We start from the raw sequence: 17,318 nt of genomic DNA on the forward strand, positions 1-17,318 counted from the left end.
TGGGGACAGCAGTAATGGGGACAGCAGTAACAGTAAAGCAGTAACGGGGACAGCAGTAACGGGGACAGCAATAAAGGTAAAGCATCATGCGAGGGCATGAAACACTACATAGATTGAAACACTACATAGATTGAAACACTACATAGAATGAAACACTACATAGATTGAAACACTACATAGATTGAAACACTACATAGAATGAAACACTACATAGATTGAAACACTACATAGAATGAAAGACTACATAGATTGAAACACTACATAGAATGAAACACTATATAGAATGAAACACTATATAGAATGAAACACTACATAGAATGAAACACTATATAGAATGAAACACTACATAGAATGAAACACTATATAGAATGAAACACTACATAGAATGAAACACTACATAGAATGAAACACTATTGTCATGGTTGTCGTAGGATGAAGGAGCGGACCAAAGCGCAGCGTGTATCGTTCCACATTTTCTTTATTAAACTGTGAAACTATGCAATACATACAAAATAAACTGAATTAACAAACCAAACCGTGACGAAGAGTTACAACATGCACTTACTCAAAATCAATCTCCCACAAACCCAGGTGGGAAAAACACCTACTTAAGTATGATCTCCAATTAGAGACAATGATGACCAGCTGCCTCTAATTGGAGATCATCCCAAACAAAGCCCAACATAGAAATACAAAACTAGAACATAACATAGAAAATCGAAACTAGAAAACAACCTGTCACGCCCTGACCTACTCTACCATAGAAAATAACAGCTTTCTATGGTCAGGACGTGACAGCTATAAAGAACAAAACACTATATAGAATGAAACACAATATAAAATGAAACGCTGTATAGAATGAAACACGAAATAAAATGAAACGCTGTATAGAATTAAACACTATATAAAATGAAACGCTATATAGATTGAAACACGAAATCAAATGAAACACTGTATAGAATGAAACACTATATAGAATGAAACACGATATAAAATGAAACACTGTATAGAACAAAACACTGTATAAAATGAACCGCTATATAGAATGAAACACTACATAGAATGAAACACTATATAGAATGAAACGCTATGTAGAATGAAACGCTATATAGAATGAAACACTGTATAGAATGAAACGCTACATAGAATGAAACACTGTATAGAATGAAACACTGTATAGAATGAAACACTACATAGAATGAAACACTATATAGAATGAAACACTGTTTAGAATGAAACACTGTATAGAATGAAACACTACATAGAATGAAACACTATATAGAATGAAACGCTATATGGAATGAAACACTGTATAGAATGAAACACTGTATAGAATGAAACACTGTTTAGAATGAAACACTGTATAGAATGAAACACTACATAGAATGAAACACTATATAGAATGAAACACTGTTTAGAATGAAACACTGTATAGAATGAAACACTACATAGAATGAAACACTATATAGAATGAAACGCTATATAGAATGAAACACTGTATAGAATGAAACACTGTATAGAATGAAACACTACATAAAATGAAACACTACATAGAATGAAACACTGTATAGAATGAAACACTACATAGAATGAAACACTACATAGAATGAAACAATGTATAGAATGAAACACTGTAAAGAATGAAACACTGTATAGAATGAAACACTACATAGAATGAAACACTATATGGAATGAAACACTGTATGGAATGAAACACTATATGGAATGAAACACTATATGGAATGAAACACTACATAGAATGAAACACTACATAGAATGAAACACTGTATAGAATGAAACACTACATAGAATGAAACACTGTATGGAATGAAACACTATATGAAATGAAACACTATATGGAATGAAACACTACATAGAATGAAACACTATATAGAATGAAACACTGTATGGAATGAAACACTGTAACTGTATGTGTACTGGTGCATGATGAATGTTTCCATGCAGACTTTTAAGGGGCTTCGAGATTTGGCGAAGGGGGGGGGGAGACATTTGGGGGCATAGTGATGGGAAAAAAATATCATGGATAATGTGTATTGTTGTAATGAACTCATTGTTTACCTTGTGTCTTCAGACATGTCTGGTCGCCCTGTGAGCATGGATGTGGGGGTGTGCAGGTCACGTTGTGGGGGAGAACCCAGCAGGACATCACACGAGGATGGAGGATCACAGCAGACCAAACACTCCTCCATACTGGAATACCTCAGGAGCAAAAAAGTACGTGAGCAGTTCCTAAAACGACCACAAGAGAGCGCTCCAAATTCATCACTATCAGTAAAGAATAAAGGTCTACTAATTTGTGAATTTTATGAATAAATAACAAAAACATTTGCTATTCCATTCGGAAACATACATATTCGTTCCAGATCTATGTATAAATATCAAACTAGTCCCAGATTAATGACGTCTCTTGTCTTTGTTTTCTTTTTAAAAGGTGAGAGTGCGCGAACCTTCCACTCCAACCAGTGCCGAGACTTCTGGCCAGTTTCCATCCTGCGGGGTGAACCATAACTGTGAGCCGACCGGGGTGAGAGTGGACAGGGCGCTGCTGTTCCAGGGTCCCCTAGGGGAGGGGGGGGGGTCATAGAGGAATGCCATTGTGAAAACAGACTGACACAATGTGCCCGGGTTTCCGCGCTCAAGACGTACTTCTTTGAGACGCCATACGAGACGGTCATTGATGTGGGAAGCTGTTCCTGTTCGAAAGGTTCGCCAGGTGTGTATCCGTCCCAAAACATTTGGAAAGAGTGTACAAAAACATTCAATTTGTTTAAACATGCACTGATGTCAATGGGAGATTTGAGTAAAAAGGTTCAATTTGTAAAAATGTGCGCACAAAAGTGTCACAATTTTCATGGATTTACCTGTAGTCTGAAACTGAACATTTTATCATTTATATTTTATGTGTTATACATTTGTTCTAAATTGTTATTTTATTTATGTCATATAACTTATTGCAGTCTCAACAATCGTTCATTGAGTTAATGTCAATCAATCATTATTCACATCTCGAATTTATGTGCACACTGATAATTAAATTGTAGCCACAGAGGCTATAGGGCCCAATAGAACCTATTGTCTTGTCACGTGAATGGACTCAAAATACACGAAATAGGTCAACTGAGTATCATGATACATTACCATGTTCAGAATGTCACTGGTCATAAGCTGCCATAAAGTCACTGATCATAAGCAGCTATAAAGTCACTGGTTATAAGCAGCCATAATGTCACTGGTCATAAGCAGCCATAAAGTCACTGGTCATAAGCAGCCATAAAGTCACTGGTCATAAAAAGCCATAATGTCACTGGTCATAAGCAGCCATAAAGTCACTGGTCATAAGCAGCTATAAAGTCACTGGTCATAAGCAGCCATAATGTCACTGGTCATAAGCAGCCATAATGTCACTGGTCATAAGCAGCCATAATGTCACTGGTCATAAGCAGCCATAATGTCACTGGTCATAAGCAACCATAATAATGTAATAATTAATAACATCCTAATTGAATACATAATACCCCAGCACCACCATACGTAAAATGTATGCAGGTATGACAGTAAGTCGCATTGGATAAAAGTGTCTGCCAAAAGTGACAGTATGATATATTGCTATATTATAATGTATCTTTCTCAGATGGGTTCTCCTGCGTGCCCATTGAGTTTGACTCTGCCCTGGTGGAGGCCCCTAACTGTCACGATTGTGTGTAGAGAAGGACCAAGGCGCAGCGTGAGTATCGTTCCACATCTTTATTAATATGTGAAACTTCGCAAGACATACAATAAACTATAAACAAAATAACAAACCGTGACGACAGAGGTGCAACATGCACTAACTCAAAATAAGATCCCACAAACTACAAGTGGGAAAAAGCTGCCTAAATATGATCCCCAATCAGAGACAACAATAGATAGCTGTCTCTGATTGGGAACCATATCAGGCCAACATAGAAATATAACATCTAGATCACCCACCCTAGTCACACCCTGACCTAACCAAAAATAGAGAATAAAAAGATCTAAGGTCAGGGCGTGACAGTACCCCCCCCAAAAGTGCGGACTCCGGCCGCAAAACCTGACTCTATAGGGGAGGGTCCGGGTGGGCATCTAGCCTCGGTGGCGGCTCCGGTGCGGGACGTAGACCCTGCTCCGCTCGCGGATCCGCCATCTTCAGTGGCGACTCTGGTTCAAGGATCGTCGCCGGAAGCTCCGGACCGTGGATCGTCGCCGGGGGACCTGGACCGTGGATCATCGCCGGAGACTCCGGACCGTGGATCGTCGCCGGGGACTCCGGAACGTGGATCATCGCCAGGGACTCCGGACCGTAGATCGCCGCAGAAGGTTCCGGACTGGGAACCCCCGCTGGAGGCTCTGGACCGCCGACCGTCGCTGGAGGCTCCGGACCGTCGCTGGAGGCTCCAGACCGCCGACCGTCGCTGGAGGCTCCGGGCCGTGGATCGTCGCTGGAGGCTTCGGGCCGTGGATCGTCGCTGGAGGTTCCGGACTGTGGACCGTCTCAGGAGGTTCCGGACTGTAAGCCATCTCAGGAGGTTACGGACTGTAAGCCGTCTCAGGAGGTTCCAGACTGTAAGCCGTCTCAGGGGGTTCCGGACTGTGAAACGTCGCCGGAAGCTCTGGACTGGGAACTGTCGCCGGAAGCTCTGGACTGGGAACTGTCGCCGGAAGCTCTGGACTGGGAACCGTCGCCAGAAGGTCTGGACGGGGAACCGTCGCCGGAAGCTCTGAATGGGGAACTGTCGCCGAAAGCTCTGGACCGGGAACCGTCGCCGGAAGCTCTGGACCGGGAACCGTCGCCGGAAGCTCTGGACTGGGAACCGTCGCCGGAACCTCTGGACTGGGAACTGTCGCCGGAAGCTCTGGACCGGGAACTGTTGCCGGAAGCTTTGGACCGGGAACCGTCGCCGGAAGCTCTGGACTGGGAACTGTCGCCAGAAGCTCTGGACTGGGAACTGTCGCCGGATGCCTGGTGCGTGGAGCCGGGACAGGTGGCACCAGACTGGTGACACGCACCTCAGGGCGAGTGCGGGGAGCAGGCACAGGACATCCCTGACTGGGGACACGCACTTCAGGAAGAGTGTGAGGAGCAGGCACAGGGCGTACCAGGCTGGAGAGACGTACTGGAGGCCGGGTGCGTGGAGCAGGCACAGGGCGTACCAGGCTGGAGAGACGCACTGGAGGCCGGGTGCGTGGAGCAGGCACAGGGCGTACCAGGCTAGAGAGACGCACTGGAGGCCGGGTGCATGGAGCAGTCACAGGGCGTACCAGGCTGGAGAGACGCACTGGAGGCTGGGTGCGTGGAGCAGGCACAGGATATACTGGGCCGTGGAGGCGCACTGGAGCATAGAGCTGGCACAACCCGTCCTGGCTGGATGCTCACTTTAGCCCGGCTAGTGCGGGGCGCTGGCACAGGACGCACTGGGCTGTGAAGGCGTACTGGCGACACAGTGCGTGGAGCCGGCGCAGGATATCCTGGACCGAGGAGACGTACTGGAGACCAGGAGCGCTGAGCCGGCACCACCCGTCCTGGCTGAATGCCCACTCTAGCCCAGCAAATGCGGGGAGCCAGCAACGAGCGCACCAGGCTGTGAATGCGCACTGGAGATACAGTGCTCATCACCGCATAACACGGTGCCTGACCGGTCACACGCTCCCCACGGGGAGTTGGCTCAGGTTTAAACCCTGACCAATCTCCCCATGTGCCCCCCCCCAAAAAAAATATTTTAGAGCTGCCTCTCGGGCTTCCGTTGTTGTTCTAATTCTTCATGTCGCCGCCGTTCCTCTCTTGCTGCCTCCATCTCCTCCCTTGAACGGCGATACTCTCCACTCCGCGTCCAGGGCCCTTCTCACATTTACATTACATTTAAGTCATTTAGCAGACGCTCTTATCCAGAGCGACTTACAAAATGGTGCATTCACCTTATGATATCCAGTGGAATAACCACTTTACAATAGTGCATCTAAATCTTTTAAGGGGGGGTTAGAAGGATTACTTTATCCTATCCTAGGTATTCCTTAAAGAGGTGGGGTTTCAGGTGTCTCCGGAAGGTGGTGATTGACTCCGCTGTCCTGGCGTCGTGAGGGAGCTTGTTCCACCATTGGGGTCCTTCTCCATTCAGGATTTCCTCCCATGTCCACTCATCCTGGCCACGCTGCTTGGTCCGTTTTTGGTGGGATCTTCTGTTACGATTGTGTGTAGAGAAGGACCAAGGTGCAGCGTGAGAATCGTTCCACATCTTTATTAATATGTGAAACTTCGCAAGACATACAATAAACTATAAACAAAATAACAAACCGTGACGACAGAGGTGCAACATGCACTAACTCAAAATAAGATCCCACAAACAACAGGCGGGAAAAAGCTGCCTAAATATGATCCCCAATCAGAGACAACGATAGACAGCTGCCTCTGATTGGGAACCATATCAGGCCAACATAGAAATATAACATCTAGATTACCCACCCTAGTCACACCCTGACCTAACCAAAAATAGAGAATAAAAAGATCTCTAAGGTCAGGGCGTAACACTAACAAGGGAGACCTGATCCAGACAGTGGAGACTTGTGAGCTGAATGAGAGCTCCTTCAGAGTTCCTTACATAGAGTACTACTATGAAATAGTCTACGATGACGACGGAGTCAAAGAGGAGAAACTCAAGGTGAGTTCACGTTGCAGACAGTGTCCTGTGTTTCTGTCTCTCTGAATCTTGGATAATTTTAATAATGATCTCCAAAAATAGCAAAGAGAAACCCCAGTAAAACCGCCACTATTTTCTCTTATCCGTTGCCTCCCTGAGAACATATGTTGCCTCTCTACTTTGCCCTAATTTTAATAATAAACTTTAAAGACCTGGACTAAAGGACTGTAATTAGCTCTAGGGCTGAATTAAATCAGTAGCTCAAAAGATCAGCATTGCATGTAAAGACAATGTTTCCACGTTCGCAGAGGATCCATTCGCGGTAAACGCTGTCTATGTCAGCTCAATTGGAAATCACCTTTACATTTCAAGCGCGCTACAATTGCAGATCTTCGGGCGCTACGGTCCAATCCAGCCCCTAGCCTGATCTAATTCATATGAGTGATAAGAAAGTAGAGGAAGTTAGAGATTCCATCTGGAAGTCAAAGCTTATAGATCCGTTTCCCCCGCACATCCAATCCAATCCACTCCCTACTGGTTGGCACCACACAGACAGACAGATACAGCAGGCGTGAAACGCTATAGGATGTGAAGGTTAGGTGTTGTGTTGTGTTCTCTTTATACACATAAGCCAACACAGGTTATACTGAATGTTGGAATGGCTTTATCACACGGTCTATCTTCTTGGCAGGGAGATACTGTATGGACTGGCCATGACTTCAGTGAGTTTGGTTGAATATGGAAATGATTGTAATCACTGTCTTTATGATGTTCGACTGGAGGGATTTAAACAGACTATGTCTTGGTTTAGGAGAAAATGAAATAAAACATTACTCATGGTTACATATCTGCAAGCTTACACAGGGATGAGAGAGAACAAGAGTGTTTACCTACAACTTGTTGAAGTAAAATGTAATATTCCATTCTATAGATTTTACACTGTGTTTCATGTTAAGCAATAATGTGTCAGAGGAAGGCCCTAAAAATGGTCAAAGACTCCAACCAACCTAGTCATAGACTGTTCTCTCGGCTACCGCACAGCAAGCAGTACCAGAGGGTCGAGTCTAGGTCCAAAAGGTTCTGAACAGCTTCTACCCCCAAGCCATAAGACTCGTGAACAGCTAATCAAATGGCAACCCAGACTATTTGCATTGGCCCCCACCCCTCTCTTTTACGCTGCTGCTACTCTCTGTTTATTATCTATGCATAGTCACTTTACCTCTACCTACATGTACATATTACCTCAATTATCTTGACTAACCTGTGCCCCCACACATGGACTCTGTACCGGTACCCCCTGTATATAGTCTAGCTACTGTTATTTTTCTTAACTGCATTGTTAGTTAAGGGCTTGTAAGTAAGCATTTCACTGTAAGGTCTACACCTGTTTTATTCGGCGCATGTGACAAATACAATTTGAGGGCTCCCGAGTGGCGCAGTGGTCTAAGGCACTGCATCTCAGTGCAAGAGGCGGTACTACAGTCCTTGGTTTGAATCCAGGCTGTATCACATCCGGCCATGATTGGGAGTCCCATAGGGCAGTGCACAATTGGTCCGGGTTTGAACGGGGTAGGCCGCCATTGTAAATAAGAATTTGTTCTTAACTGACTTGCCTAGTTAAATAAAGGTTAAAATAAATATATATATATATTTTTTAAATGTGAACGTAGAAAGAGAAGAAAGACAGCTGCATGTCGTTAGAGTATTTAACTCATCTAACTCCTGTGTCTGTCTGAGTGTTTGAGCTTATAAAGCTGTCTGCCACCCACTCTCACAAAAGGTGTGAGGAGAGCAAACACAAATGGACCCTGCAGGTGTCAAATCACGTTTAGTAGATCTCCCTGCTGGTGGGCTGGCCTGTGGTGAGCTGATTGCTGATGGACTTTTCAATTCAATTCAAGGGGCTTTATTGGCATGGGAAACATATGTTAACATTGCCAAAGCAAGTGAAGTAGATAATAGATGGCCTTTTCTCTGTGTTGCTAATGTCTCAACAGGAAATAGATGTGGGCAGATGAGGCTGCACCACAGGAAACCGCTGTCTTCTCAGGTAAACTAGAACACAGCTGCTCCCTCCCACCCTTCCTCCCTACAGTACCCCAGCTCTCCTCCTCCTCTTCCTCCCTACAGTACCCCAGCTCTCCTCTCCTCCTCTTCCTCCCTACAGTACCCCAGCTCTCCTCCTTCTCTTCCTCCCTACAGTACCCCTTCTCTCCTCTCCTCCTCCTCTTCCTCCCTTCAGCACCCCTTCTCTCCTCTCCTCCTCCTCTTCCTCCCTTCAGCACCCCAGTTCTCCTCTCCTCCTCCTCTTCCTCCCTTCAGCACCCCAGTTCTCCTCTCCTCCTCCTCTTCCTCCCTTCAGTACCCCAGCTCTCCTCTCCTCCTTCTCTTCCTCCCTTCAGCACCCCTTCTCTCCTCTCCTCCTCCTCTTCCTCCCTTCAGCACCCCTTCTCTCCTCTCCTCCTCCTCTTCCTCCCTTCAGCACCCCAGTTCTCCTCTCCTCCTCCTCTTCCTCCCTTCAGTACCCCAGCTCTCCTCTCCTCCTTCTCTTCCTCCCTTCAGCACCCCTTCTCTCCTCTCCTCCTCCTCTTCCTCCCTTCAGCACCCCTTCTCTCCTCTCCTCCTCCTCTTCCTCCCTTCAGTACCCCAGCTCTCCTCTCCTCCTCCTCTTCCTCCCTTCAGTACCCCAGCTCTCCTCTCCTCCTCCTCTTCCTCCCTGCAGCTCCCCAGCTGTCCTCCTCCTCTTCCTCCCTTCAGTACCCCAGCTCTCCTCTCCTCCTCCTCTTCCTCCCTGGAGCTCCCCAGCTGTCCTCCTCTTCTTCCTCCCTGCAGCACCCCAGTTCTCCTCTCCTCCTCCTCTTCCTCCCTGCAGCTCCCCAGCTCTCCTCCTCCTCTTCCTCCCTGCAGCACCCCAGTTCTCCTCTCCTCCTCTTCCTCCCTGCAGCACCCCAGTTCTCCTCTCCTCCTCCTTTTCCTCCCTGCAGCACCCCTTCTCTCCTCTCCTCCTCCTCTTCCTCCCTTCAGCACCCCTTCTCTCCTCTCCTCCTCCTCTTCCTCCCTTCAGTACCCCAGCTCTCCTCTCCTCCTCCTCTTCCTCCCTGCAGCTCCCCAGCTCTCCTCCTCCTCTTCCTCCCTGCAGCACCCCAGTTCTCCTCTCCTCCTCCTCTTCCTCCCTGCAGCTCCCCAGCTCTCCTCCTCCTCTTCCTTCCTGCAGCACCCCAGTTCTCCTCTCCTCCTCCTTTTCCTCCCTGCAGCACCCCAGCTCTCTCCTCCTCCACTTTCTCCCTGCATCACCCCCGCTCTTCTCCTCCTCTTCCTCCCTCCCACACCCCAGCTCTCCTCCTCCTCTTCCTCCCTGCAGCTCCCCAGCTCTCCTCTCCTCCTCCTCCCTACAGTACCCCAGCTCTCCTCCTCCTCTTCCTCCCTTCAGTACCCCAGCTCTCCTCTCCTCCTCCTCCTCCTCCTTGCAGCACCCCAGCTCTCTCCTCCTCCTCCTCCCTGCAGCTCCCCAGCCCTCCTCCTCCTCTTCCTCCCTTCAGTACCCCAGCTCTCCTCTCCTCCTCCTCCTCCTCCCTGCAGCTCCCCAGCTCTCCTCCTCCTCTTCCTCCCTTCAGTACCCCAGCTCTCCTCTCCTCCTCCTCCTCCCTGCAGCACTCCAGCTCTCCTCCTCCTGCCTCCCATCTCCTCTCTCATAACAACTGCCTGCAAGCTGTTAGCTCTAACACTTTGCTACACCCATAAAGTTAGGCTGCTGTTGTTTAAATACCACTTGTTTGGTGTGGTTTCTTCTTCACACTTCCTCCAAGTGTCCTCAGCTTGTGATTGTTGCATATATTGTAGTGATACACTTATATTGCGTGAAGGCCTATATTATTTCTGGTGAACAGGTTTGATGTGTATGTTTGAGAAATGTGTTTACTCTTGGATATCGTGCAGCACAACACAGACCTAGACGTCTCTGGGATATATTTGGTTATGGATTAAATGCATGGTTTTTCACAACAGCACTTCACCTTCTTATAACTTTGTTTCACTCTGTATTGCAGGAGCCCCTCTGATTTAGAAGTATGCCATCTGTGGGCTGAGAGACCCACTAAATCCTGTGTCCCTCTGGGCTACAACAGCCACGTATTCCTCAACCAGCATGGCCAGATCTGCACAGTCTTCTCCAGCTCCTCTTGTCTCTGCCAGTCCTGAACCAGTCCTCTACTAGAGAATACACTGACCACCATCCCCAGTCCTCTATATGATGTCCTCTACTGGAGAATACACTGACCACCATCCCCAGTCCTCTATATGATGTCCTCTACTGGAGAATACACTGACCACCATCCCCAATCCTCTATATGATGTCCTCTACTGGATAATACACTGACCACCATCCCCAGTCCTCTATATGATGTCCTCTACTGGAGAATACACTGACCACCATCCCCAATCCTCTATATGATGTCCTCTACTGGATAATACACTGACCACCATCCCCAGTCCTCTATATGATGTCCTCTACTGGATAATACACTGACCACCACCCCCAGTCCTCTGTATGATGTCCTCTACTGGAGAATACACTGACCACCATCCCCAGTCCTCTGTATGATGTCCTCTACTGGAGAATACACTGACCACCATCCCCAGTCCTCTATATGATGTCCTCTACTGGATAATACACTGACCACCACCCCCAGTCCTCTGTATGATGTCCTCTACTGGATAATACACTGACCACCATCCCCTAAGACTGTCTTGCAGAAGTCTGCCACATCCGGTCCAGAAACAACCCCCGTAAAAATGTATTTATATGGCTGCAGTTGTAACACTCGTCATTGAAGGGGGACCAAAACGCAGCGGGTAAAGTGCTCATCCTCTTATTTATTAAAGAAAACACTTAATCAACACAAAACAAATGACAAAAACAGTCCAGTAAGGTGCATAGACTATACTAGAAACAACCACCCACAAAACCCAAAGGAAAACAGGCTGCCTAAGTATGGCTTCCAATCAGAGACAACGAAAGACACCTGCCTCTGATTGGAAACCACACTCGGCCAAACCTGGAAAACGGAACATAGAAAATGAAAACTAGAACCAAAATCCCCTAGACAAAAAAACACAAAACACAAAACAAACACCCCCTGCCACGCCCTGACCAACTACAATGACAAATAACCCCTTTTACTGGCCAGGACGTGACAGCAGTGACACTTTGATAAGCTAAATGAAGTTTTACCATCTGTCTGATATACATGGAGTGTCTTTGTGGTTAAGATCTTCAACTTGTTTTAGGACCTTCAGCTCTACCTGGTTCTAGGCTTCAGTCTAGGCCTATGTTGAGTCAATAGTTATTACTATACTACCACAGCTTACAGATGTCTCTGAATGCAACCCTTTGCTGAAGCTATTCTTGTGTTATATGTAAAAAAATGTTTTTAAAAAAGTAGATAAAATGTATTCCAAAACCATGAATCAACTGGCAATCAGGCATCAGTGTGTGGAACTGCTTTGCTTTATCTTGGCCAGGTCGCAGTTGTAAATGACAACTTGTTCTCAACTGGCCTACCTGGTTAAATAAAGGTGAAATATATATTCTTTTGTATTTATTTTAAAATCAGGTAAATCAATGAAGAATCAATGACACAAACTCCTTGCCTCTTCAACAAATGTTTGACTGTACTAACCTACAATTCACATTGCTCATTATAATGCCTATGGAAACCATATTGTGCAGCATGCCAAAATGCTAATATAGACAAATATATTAGCATTTTGGCATGTTGCACAATATGGTTTATATATATTTGTCTATATTAGCATTTTGGCATGCTGCACAATATGGTTTATATATATTTGTCTATATTAGCATTTTGGAATGTTGCACAATATGGTTTATATATATTTGTCTATATTAACATTTTGGCATGCTGCACAATATGGTTTATATATATGTGTCTATATTAGCATTTTGGCATGCTGCACAATATGGTTTCCATAGGCATTATAATGAGCAATGTGAATTGTAGGTTAGTACAGTCAAACATTTGTTGAAGAGGCAAGGAGTTTGTGTCATTGATTCTTCATTGATTTACCTGATTTTAAAATAAATACAAATATATATATATATTTCACCTTTATATATATATATATATATATATATATATATATATATATATATATATATATATATATATATATATATATATATATATATATTGTGTGTAAGATAATCCTAGTATAATTTAGATATTTTAAATGACAATAGTTAGGGCTTAAACATAATATAACAAAATTGTAATCGATCAATTTAAATAGTGATCTGAGGAAAACATTCGACGGACAAGATCTGTTTGAAGGGGCACACGTGTGTAAATAGTTGTGTAAAACAACGGTTTCAGTTTGTAACATGGGCTCTCCTTTCTTCCTCAAGAAATGTTATGGCTTTAGGGATTACGTGTCATATGTAGTAAATAAACGACAGAACATATATTTTGAAGGGCTTCTCTTTAGAGAGTGCATGGTACGAGTTTCTTGAAAGGTATTTTATTGTTTGCTACCACCCAAGTGGTTACAAATTCTTCATCTTAAAAGGACTGTGAATTTCTCACAATTTACTAAAAAGCCACGCGTAATGAAATGAAAGACACGTAAGAGGCACTAAGTCGTTGGTGCGTAAATATTCACATTGTAGCTTCCTATATCCTAACTCTCATTCGTGATAAATTATAAATACGTTGTGTAGGTAATACATTGATAATACTATATATTAATTGTGTTGTTTGTATGAAGGTGTGTTCCGTAAATAGAGCCTATGCATAAAAAAAGAGAGGGGAGACGGTTTGTAAAGTTGATAACGGCTGAACATGTGAGACTACATTATTGCCACAGAAGATTGGCAATCTCAAAAAGTGGATTCAAGATATTTTTACAAGAATGCTTCAGGCCGGATATAAAACGCGTAATTGCATGTTAGAATGAAAACAGTCCACTGTAATGTATCCCTTAAATCCACGAGAGTACACCTAAGCCTCATTTTATCCACACCAATGAATGACAAATTTGCATATTTCGAGATGGGTTCAATGATTTTAACTGGAGTATAGAGACCATAACTGGAGGTGTATTTGACCAGGTGCGATGAAGCCGAGAGAGGATTCAAATGGAAACATCCTCAACTAGGAGGACTTTTCTTTCTGTTCATAGAAGTAGGTGTCGTTACCAAATTATACCCATTTGTCGAAATTAATGGATCCATTATAAAGCGGTTAACCTCCTACGGTGAGCAAACATCCTTGGCTGTGCTGTCCTCAGAGAGGTTTGACATTTTTCTCGATATTTTCTATCCTAATGAAAGCTTTAATTTGTCCCTAAATACCATGAAAATATTTTGTTGTGATATTATTTATCTAATCTATAAGTCACAAGTTATTATTCAAAGGAAAAGTTGTTTAATTGCGATTTTCTCGTCAGACGTTGAGAAGACCGTTTTAATTAAATCTACAATCGGATCACACCTTGTTAACACCACAATTAGCCTTGCTTTACATTCGCTGATTGTTGATTTACATTTGCGACTAAATAGCATCTTTTATGGCTGTTGTCCGAGGGTTTAGGGACACTGTAGCCAATGCTGGAGCATTTGATATAAAACCTGGAACTTCCAAAGCTCTCCAGTCACTCTAACTTCGGACTTCGGCTGCATGATAGAGAACAAGACATAGATGCTCCAAGGACCCACAACAAGAACCATGCACCATTACTTTATCTCTGAGATGTTACCTGTTGCGATGATCACTGCCATTGCCACGTTAGTGAGCATGGCTACTGCAAGACCATCACTAAATTATTTGGAAAGCCACTTTTCCACGGAGAACGAGTCTGAAGAAGTACGTTCTGTAGCTATCAAGAGACTGCTGGAGGTGTTTGGGATGGAGGACGCTCCTCTCCTCCGGGGCGACAAGCAGCCGCCTCAGTACATGGTCGACCTGTACAACACTGTCGCAGATGTGGACGGCGTTACCAAGGACCCCTACATTCTGGAGGGGAATACAGTGCGCAGCTTCTTCGACAAACGTAATATTTTGATATTTTAACCTCGACCCTGTCGATAGATAAGTTATATTAGGTTAGGCCTATACCTGTATCGCTATTGCACCCGCCAGTGATTCACCTTATGCAATGTTTACAAATAAATAGTATTTTACGCATGATATTAGGCACGTATTAGGTTTATCAGGGCACTTTTGCGTACTCATTTTGACAATAAGTATTATCCTTCCCGTACACAGTGCACAGTGAACAAATTGAGTTCCTGTTCAACTTGTCCATGGTGGCCAGGAGTGAGAAGGTTCTAACCGCGGAACTCCATCTCTTCAAGCTGCGGCCTCAGGCTTCTGCGACATTCAACAGATATCACTTCTGTCAGGTATACAACTCAATGTGACCCATTTATATATGTATATGGCAGACATGCAGAGACTCAACTGTCCTTTACCTCCTCAAAAGTAATCTATGCAAAGCTAATGATGTATCCATTCATTCCCTACAGATCAGTGTCTACCAGCTTCTGAATAGCAGCAAAATGAACATTACTCAGGGGAAGAAGCTGCTGTCTTCCAGACTGATCCCTGTCCACTCCACTGGCTGGGAAGTGTTCACCATTACACAAGCTGTAAGTATCCCATCCATCCACCCGTCCACCATCCATTCGTCCATCCACCCCTAACCCAAAATAACTCTCTCCCTATAAAGGTGCGGTCCTGGATGGCTGTTGAGGGCAATAACATGGGTCTTCTGGTCACAGTGCAGACCCTGGGAGGAAGCCAGATGGATAAGAAGGTGGTGCGTTTTTCTTCAGGCCGTAACCACCATAAAAGCAAGCAGCCCATGCTGGTGCTGTTCACTGACGATGGCCGCCGTGCAGCCGCTCTGGATAATACAGTCAAAGGTAGCCTACCACACTATCGAGTTATTATTAATGTGTTATTACTGTATTACTACCACACTATCGAGTTATTATTAATGTATTATTACTGTATTACTAACACACTATCGAGTTATTATTAATGTGTTATTACTGTATTACTAACACACTATCGAGTTATTATCAATGTGTTATTACTGTATTACTAACACACTATCGAGTTATTATTAATGTGTTATTACTGTATTACTAACACACTATCGAGTTATTATTAATGTGTTATTACTGTATTACTAACACACTATCGAGTTATTATTAATGTGTTATTACTGTATTACTGGTGTATTAACACAACATGATAGTCTCTGTCATAATACATCATCGTTTATTTGTACTTTAATCAGTATTACTACTCTATTTTTTCTGTTGAACCTAATATCAATAGTAAATCATTTTAATTGAGCGTGTATTCAGTTCAAATGGAACCACATTTCCAAAACCAACTCTACATTTTCCCTATCCAGATCCCAATGAGACCCCAGCTGTGCCCGACCTGCCCAACCTCCCCAACGCCCCAGGCTTCCACCGCAGCGCCCGCTCCCTGGACTATGACGAGGACGTAGAGAAGATGACGTGCCAGCGCCTGCCACTCTACGTGGACTTCGAGGAGATTGGCTGGTCCGGGTGGATCGTGTCGCCTCGGGGGTACAATGCCTACCACTGTAAGGGCTCCTGCCCCTTCCCTCTGGGCCAGAACATGAGACCCACTAACCACGCCACCGTCCAGTCTATCATCAACGCTCTGAAGCTGACTAAAGGCATTGAGACGCCGTGCTGCGTACCAGACAAGCTCTTCTCCATCAACCTGCTGTATTTTGATGATGATGAGAATGTGGTGCTGAAGCAGTATGATGACATGGTGGCAGGAAGCTGCGGCTGCCATTGAGCTGGACGGGGGGTGACTGTGTTAAACCAAAATGGCTGACGCGGAGCAGCAGTGGGTCTCATTCAGGAGGGCACAACGTTGCAACCCTCACAGATAGAAATGTCTTGTATAGAGCTCACACCATTCTACATGACAGAGAATGATGTTTGTTGGATGTGATGTATTTCTATCTGATTGTTCTGTAATCTTGCACCCAACTGAATGCGACTGTGCTCTGTGTGGATGGATGGCTGCCACAGGGCTGGTGCTGTACAACGCTGACCAAGCTGTATTGTGTAAAAGCAAAGGAGGACAAATATTAAAATCAGATTTCAGTCTAGGTGTTGGTATAAAACCGCCTCTTACACTCAGCGGTGAAGATGAAGATGAAGCAGTATGCAGGCAGAGTCCTACGTGTAACATATGTACATAGGTAGAAATTATAATATATGACAGGGCATGACTTGGTTTCCTGTGACAGATGTAAATGTGTATATTATATGATTGATGATTGTGAACCATTATAACATTTTAATAAATTGTGAGAAAAAGAAATATTTTTTTGTTTGACAGAATGAGTTTACTGAGAAACATCAACTACGATGTACTGTAGGTACATTCCACTAATATCAAGAAGGCGGCCTTCTATATTTAGAAAACTTTCCTAGCTATATCCATGGCTTGCCTGATGAAGACAGCATACCGTTGCTGTTCTATTGATCCTACATGCCGGTGTAGTCATACAGATGATGGCCTGGCACCTTGCTGGAGAACAGAAAGCAACACACGTCACAGCTGTCTTCAT

The 17,318-nt window shown here is 44.5% G+C and overlaps 1 protein-coding gene and 1 long non-coding RNA gene across 2 annotated transcripts; both read left to right on the forward strand.

Moving 5' to 3' along the window:
- The first annotated feature begins 2,598 nt into the window (after positions 1–2,598).
- On the forward strand, positions 2,599–11,733 carry LOC106569624 (uncharacterized). Its single transcript, XR_001320521.2, has 3 exons — positions 2,599–2,734; positions 8,669–8,721; positions 10,718–11,733. It is a non-coding gene; the product is annotated as an uncharacterized lncRNA (long non-coding RNA).
- Positions 11,734–12,933: 1,200 nt separating this feature from the next.
- Positions 12,934–17,057, forward strand: LOC106569623 (bone morphogenetic protein 2-like). The gene is made up of 5 exons (XM_045694448.1): positions 12,934–14,738; positions 14,954–15,090; positions 15,214–15,336; positions 15,417–15,612; positions 16,113–17,057. Exons 1-5 carry the CDS (start codon positions 14,387–14,389, stop codon positions 16,532–16,534), a joined length of 1,230 nt encoding a protein of 409 aa, XP_045550404.1. The 5' UTR covers positions 12,934–14,386; the 3' UTR covers positions 16,535–17,057.
- Positions 17,058–17,318: the final 261 nt, after the last annotated feature.

This window comes from Salmo salar, chromosome ssa14 (genome assembly GCF_905237065.1).
Source record: "Salmo salar chromosome ssa14, Ssal_v3.1, whole genome shotgun sequence".
In the NCBI taxonomy this organism is placed as follows: domain Eukaryota; kingdom Metazoa; phylum Chordata; class Actinopteri; order Salmoniformes; family Salmonidae; genus Salmo; species Salmo salar.

Excerpts from the sequence above, each read along its gene's own strand:
- LOC106569623 (XM_045694448.1), top strand. The coding sequence starts at position 14,387 with ATGCTCCAAGGACCCACAACAAGAACCATGCACCATTACTTTATCTCT. Across the intron at positions 15,337-15,416 it reads TGTTCACCATTACACAAGCT|GTGCGGTCCTGGATGGCTGT; the intron begins GTAAGTATCCCA and ends CTCCCTATAAAG. Across the intron at positions 15,613-16,112 it reads TCTGGATAATACAGTCAAAG|ATCCCAATGAGACCCCAGCT; the intron begins GTAGCCTACCAC and ends TTCCCTATCCAG.